Source organism: Poecilia latipinna, unplaced genomic scaffold (assembly GCF_001443285.1).
Source record: "Poecilia latipinna isolate Pla-1442-1.1 unplaced genomic scaffold, P_latipinna-1.0 Scaffold858, whole genome shotgun sequence".
NCBI lineage: Eukaryota > Metazoa > Chordata > Actinopteri > Cyprinodontiformes > Poeciliidae > Poecilia > Poecilia latipinna.
The window spans coordinates 225,072-231,255 of record NW_015113474.1 but is presented as its reverse complement, the minus strand read 5'-3'; the positions used below and the strand labels follow the sequence as shown (position 1 = coordinate 231,255).

The 6,184-nt window shown below is 40.2% G+C and overlaps 1 protein-coding gene across 1 annotated transcript in view; it reads right to left on the bottom strand.

Moving 5' to 3' along the window:
- Positions 1 to 1,656: 1,656 nt before the first annotated feature.
- The window catches only part of LOC106956934 (N-acylneuraminate cytidylyltransferase-like), a 14,188-nt gene continuing 9,660 nt past the window's right edge, over positions 1,657 to 6,184 (bottom strand). Inside the window, exons 2-9 of the mRNA XM_015048048.1 lie at positions 5,210 to 5,495; positions 4,503 to 4,645; positions 4,263 to 4,424; positions 4,010 to 4,146; positions 3,318 to 3,412; positions 2,367 to 2,595; positions 2,117 to 2,285; positions 1,657 to 1,956 (exon numbers count right to left, since the gene is read on the bottom strand). Coding sequence (XP_014903534.1) covers positions 1,763 to 1,956; positions 2,117 to 2,285; positions 2,367 to 2,595; positions 3,318 to 3,412; positions 4,010 to 4,146; positions 4,263 to 4,424; positions 4,503 to 4,645; positions 5,210 to 5,495 — 1,415 coding nt within the window. The 3' untranslated portion in view covers positions 1,657 to 1,762. The remainder of the gene's footprint in view (positions 1,957 to 2,116; positions 2,286 to 2,366; positions 2,596 to 3,317; positions 3,413 to 4,009; positions 4,147 to 4,262; positions 4,425 to 4,502; positions 4,646 to 5,209; positions 5,496 to 6,184) is intronic.

Genomic DNA, 6,184 nt, shown 5'->3' with positions numbered 1-6,184 from the left:
AACTGTATTCCCTGAAACACTGTCTTATCTCTATTTGTGAACCTTGTATTCCAATTTCTGTTTTTTTTTTTTTTTTCTTGTGGTCCCTGGCATTATTTCATTATCCCCTGTTCTGTATTGTATTGATATTTTATGGAGCCCCCCCAGGGGATCAGTACGTTATTCTTTCGTAATAATGTACTGATCAGTTCATGCGACATAATTGAATACTGAAAGTCTTTTTTACGGTGGCCATTGTATTTTCTACCATAAGGTTCTCATAAGGTTTTTCCATGTATCTTAATATCTTGTTGTGAAATATCTGAAGTTTTATATCTTCTTTAGGATAGAAAGGCACCACAAACCTATGATAAACATAAACTTTCCGTAAGTAGGAAAGAAAGAAAAACATCCAAACTGTTTGGAGTATTTCTGAGTTATTTTCATTGGGTAATAAAATCACCTGACAGTTCTGATTTGATTTGATTTTTTGTGCTGATAGTCTGAATGGTTAAAAAAAGGCTGCTTCCATGTGCAGCCTCTCAAAACTCTCTTAAAAACTGTAACATCCTCCATTTATAATATTCCTGTAAAAGAATCGGTCACCTATCTCGGCATAATGATCAACAAAGATCAAATTCTAGAAGTGCTCTGAACTTTAACCCTGTTATAGAAAATGTACAAAACAAACTAAATTCTTGGCTTCAGAGTTTTATCAATTCAAGGAAGAACTTTGTTAGCAAAAGCAGAAGGCATCTCCCGTTTAACTTATCCAGCTTTGTCTCTTTCTGTAAATAAACAAACAACTGACATCACTGATAAAATGCTTTATAGATTTGTATGGAAAATAGGATTCATTATATCAGAAAATCAGTCTTGATGAACTCATTTGAACCTGGTGGCCTCAATTTTCTTGATTTTTTCAACCTTAAACAATACATTAAGAATAAATTGGATCAAACAGTTTCTTAAAAATTCATCCTCAATCTGGAATTTTATAAGTATTTATTCTCAAAACTTGGTGGCCTTAATTTTATTCTCCTTGGGAACTACAACATTGGAAAACTCCCCATAAAGTTTTCTAATTTCCACAAACAAATGCTTCTTTCCTGGTCTCTAATTTACAAGCACAACTTTTATACTTGGATATACATACAACAGAGACATTCTGTGCAAACATAAATCTTTATTCTTGGAAAATTGGTTTGAACATGGAATCATCTTAGTTCAGCAGCTTTTTAGTCCTGATTGTGTCTTAATGTCTTATTCTGAACTTCTATAAAAGTTTGGTCTCCAAAAATAGAAAACCTATTAAGACAGGGGTGTCCAAAGTGGGTCCTGGAGGGCCGGCAACCTGCATGTTTTAGTTCTCTCCCTGGTTTACCACACCTGGATCAAATGATGGCTCATTAGCAGGCCTAAGGAGAACATTGACATGCTGAGGAGGTTGTTACTACCACTAAGGAGAGAACTAAAACATGCAGGATGCCTGACCTCCAGGACCCACTTTGGACACCCCTGTATTAAGACAATGGATATGTGCTCGCATTTTAACATCTTTCTGAGTTAACTTTTTATTTATATATTTACTCTTCCTTTTATTTGTGCTTGCTATATAACACCCTGGCATTATTGTCTTGTCTGTTTTGTTACTTATTTGTGTTGTTAATTTTGCTGTTTTGTAAACCCCTTTATTATCAATAAAGAAAAGGAAAAAAGAAGATCCGTTCCGTTGCCGTGGCGACCCGAGTGCTTCACACAGAACGTGTCTGTTTCCTGGACATCAGAAGCAGTTATGGTCGGTCCCGTCCTGCTTCATCTGAAGCCTGACGTGTTTGGCGAAGTCCCACACTGCGCCTGCGCCACTGCGGCTCTCACAGAGCAACTTGGCGGCTTGGATGACTTTACGCGGGGCGTCTGCCGGCGCCACGCTCAGACCCGCCTTCTCCAGACAGCTGATGGACGTTGTGTCACAGCCTGGGAGTGAAGACGCAGATAGATATTTACCGCCAACAGGATGATAATCAGGAGGCTAGCTTAATTCACAGATGTTAATTTCCTAAGTTCTTTGTCTTATAAATGGATTAAAATTTTAAGCTTACTACAGGCCATATTTGTATGAATTTTTTATTTTTACCCATGTAGGCCACATCCTTCCAGTCCAGCTTCCTCTTCTCCACCATTGACTGCACATCTTTTAGTGGATCCTTTCCGACCAGCATCACTTCACATTTCCTCATCGTCTTAAGCTTAAGCTTCTGTCTTAATGAACTGAGCACGTCCTCCTCAGAGGTCAGCAGCACCACCTGGAGGACAGGAGGTGTAACGCGTTAAAAGACACTGATCAAAGTTTCTCCTTCGACGTTGATAAAAGCGACAGATCCGACCTCCACATTGTCTTTCTGCAGCTTCCTGAGTCCTTCTCTGTCTCTGCTGTGGATGGAGACACTCGATCTTTCTGTGTCTCTGCTGTGGACGGAGCCCTTAGCAGAGGGCTGTCTTGGCCTGAGGCAATAAGGAGGGGACTCTCTAGGCCTGTCTTGGACCCGTCTCTTGGTCAAACATCCGGAAACTTCACAGAACATCAGAGACACTCTTCGGCCAAAGTAACCGTACCTGTTGGGAGAAACATAGAACCCAAACATAAACACAAAATTCAGCAGGATGTCCAGACCGACAAAAATACTGAAATTAAACAAAGTTAGAAATTAAAATACAAGGTTTAAATGTGAAATCTGAAGAATCTGAAATCATTTTGTTTCTTTTAAGAGTTATTATACTTCCTTGAACAAGTTAGGACAGGTATCTGGACAAAAACATGATCAATACAATTATTTGCACAAAATCATTCTTAGATAGTGAGAGTTCAGTCTGATCAGTTCCACCTGTTTTGAGCTTCTGTCAGAATTTTTTAAGTACATCTTTAAAAAGCAGAAGTGGAGCCTCCTGCACAACCAACAATAATGCATCGAGTGATTTCTGGATGATAAGTCAACAACAAAAGTCTTGACTTTTCCAGCAGCCATTGTACAGTGCATACAATGGTAAAACCAGTGGACCAAATGTTCTGGAGCTCAGCTTGGGTTGCTAGGTAACGGGCTGAGCTTCACTGGGGTTGCTAGGTGACAGGCAGTGCTTGCTGACTTGTGAGTTTACATTACAGAGGTTTTTCAAACAGGTCATTTTCCAGTCAACCAAAAGACACGAAGTCACTGCCAAAAACAGTGCTTGGGCTGTTTTTAGAACCAAAGGAAACCTAAATGTTAGAACAAGAACCTAAAAAATTTGAATTTTGCGTTATAAAGCAGTCAAACCATTAAACTCAGGTTTAAATTCACGTGAGTACTCTCTGCTCTGCCAAAGGCCAGTCACTGTTCACGTCGATGTCCACGCTGTGCTGCGGCTCCATCTCAAAGTAGGCGACCCTTCCGCCCTGTAGAGAGTCCGACACAAACATCAGAAAACCTCCAAACATCTGGAACTGATGGACACAGTCCTGGAGAAACATCTGCTCATCACAGGACAGCGTGCCTTTAATTTTCACTACCTAATCATTTAATTAAACATTTATTTTAATATATTTATTACTGCCTGAATATTGAGTTTTTGCAAATTTAAAGATAGATATGTAGTTTAAATGTAACAGACATTAATTTAGGTTTGTAATGGGTAAATTAGGCATGACTTTGACCACTAGATGGCAACAAAGTACTCTTTGGTGGCTTGAGGCAAATTCACGACAGTAGTCAACAGGGGAATAAAAACAAGGTTTGAGAGAAACAAGACCTAAATTATACATACAACATCAAATACAGGCATAGATCCCTAATAACACTTGAACAAACATCCCAAAGTCAAACCTTGAATCCAGACTTGTCGTCATTGAAAAGCTTCTGGTCTAAATCTGGTTCAATATCTGACCACCTTTTGGTAGAATTCATTTAAACTGGTTGGTTTTCTGGATGTGGCTGTTGGGTAAAGCCTTGGAGCTAATTGTCATTGCTGAGAGCTAAACGTTCAGAGCAGCTACCTGCAGCCGCCCTTCCTTCACGATGAGGTCTCTGGTGGCGAAGTAAAATGAGCCGTTCTCAATCAGTTCCCCGTTCCAGTCCTGACGCCGTGGACGCTTCGCAGGGTTCAGATTCTCCGGCTGAGTGCATTCATCACCTGTAAGGAAGGAAGAACATGTTCTGCTGTAGGTTCTCTGAAGCTGAACAGAACTGAACCCTGATTGAGTCCAATTACAGTCAAACTGGGGAAGATCAGGCATTTGGTGAACTCACTTCCTTTCTTGACCTCCTTCCAGCGGAACTGGTATTTCCGGACCACTGAGAAGACGGAGTCGTATCCGTCCTTTTTGATCTTCTTCAGGGCCTCCTTTAGGTGAGTCGGATGGAGACACGGAGACGTAGCCTGGATGTTACAGACCACCTGGATGTTACAGGCTGACAGGAGAAAAACTCATCTGTGATTTTCCATCCTTAACATTTGGGTCAACTTGTGTCCAGCTGAGCTTTTCCTACCTGTGTTTTTCTTGAGAAACTCCTGAATTGTCTCCAAGGAAGTGGAGGAGTCCTTGGAGACTTCTTGGCTCCTCCGGTGGACTTTGGCCCCCCAGGATTTTGCTACTTTTTCAATTTCATCATGGTCTGTTGACACCCAAACACTAAAAAAACAAAAGTCACTTTTAGTTATACCTGTAGGACATTTCAGCAACTACGTAGTTCAAAGTGCTTCACATGGTAAAATATCCATCCATCCATCCATCCATCCATCCATCCATCCCTCCCTCCCTCCCTCCCTTGTCCCATTGGGGTTGGGAGAGGTGCTGGTGTCTATCTCCAGCTGTCAACGGGCGAGAGGTTGGGAACACCCTGGACAGGTCGCCAGTCCATTGCAGGGCAACACAGAGACAAGCAACCATGCACGCAGTTTGTTAATTTCATTACTTAGGCCGAATCATGATGAACTGCATTGTTATGCCTTAAATCAAAAGTAGCAAAACTGGCAACATTGCTTTAATACTTAGCTTTTTTTGTTAAAGGCAGCCAATATCTCAATTATTAGCCCTTCAACTTTTACGTTAATGAGAAGACTACTTTTATATATATATATATATATATATATATATATATATATATATATATATATATATAATATTCAGTAAAATTCTGCCTACCCGTTTGATTTTAAGCAAACAGCAGATTATGATGACGTGGGTTTGTTATACCTGTTAAACTCTCCCGAGTCGATGGCCGCTCTCAGCACCCAGCCGATCAGATGAATCCCGGCCAGCCGCTTGATGTTCTTCAGCCGGATCCCTTTGCTTCCCCCTCTAGCCAGAATCAGAGCCGCTATATGTTGCTGAGCTTCTTCCGGTGAGTCATTACCCCCGGACAGGCCTTGTTTTTGGGCAGCCATGCTGTCTTCTTGTCGGGACTCCAGTTGGGTGTTGGTGTGATGATGTATTACGTTATGGATCCCAGGATCAGTACCACGGTAACAAAATGATAAGTCTGTAAAAATACAGACAAACGCAGCAGCAATGAAGACAATGTGTAGCGTTTCTCAACAGTTTGCGTCTCTTTATTTTGCAAAAACTTATTTTATAGAAACATTTCCTTGAGCTCCAGTTCATATACTCTCTGATAACTGAAACATGAGTGTCTTAAAACATTCCAGTGTCTTGAAATAAACTTGTTCATAACATCCAAATCTGTAGCATCATTCTGAATTCTGTCCAATAGAGCTTTACTATCAACCAAACATTGAATATATAAGAAATTAGACTACTATGCTGACTTAGTGTAAATTACTTTAGACTCAGACTGTACTCAAAATGAACAATTTACTAAACTGTAATGTTTAAGGATTTCAGCGCTTAAATCTTGGTTTTACTTTCACTCTGGGAATAAACCATTATGATGTTTCTTAACCATGTAAGCCCTAAAACTGTGGGCTTTATTTCGCAGATTAATTTAAATAAATATGGTTTTTACACCTTTGTTGAGACATTTGAGTCGAATGTTTTACAGTCAATGTCTGATGAACATGTTCTCCACTAATGGTTTGCAATTCCCTGCTTTAACACCATAATATCTTAACGCATGAGAAAACAGAGGTCCAAACAGAAGTTGTACATATTGGACCTCTGTTTTGTCATGTGTTAAGTTATTATGGTTGTGCTGTCCTCGCCCTGAGTTTT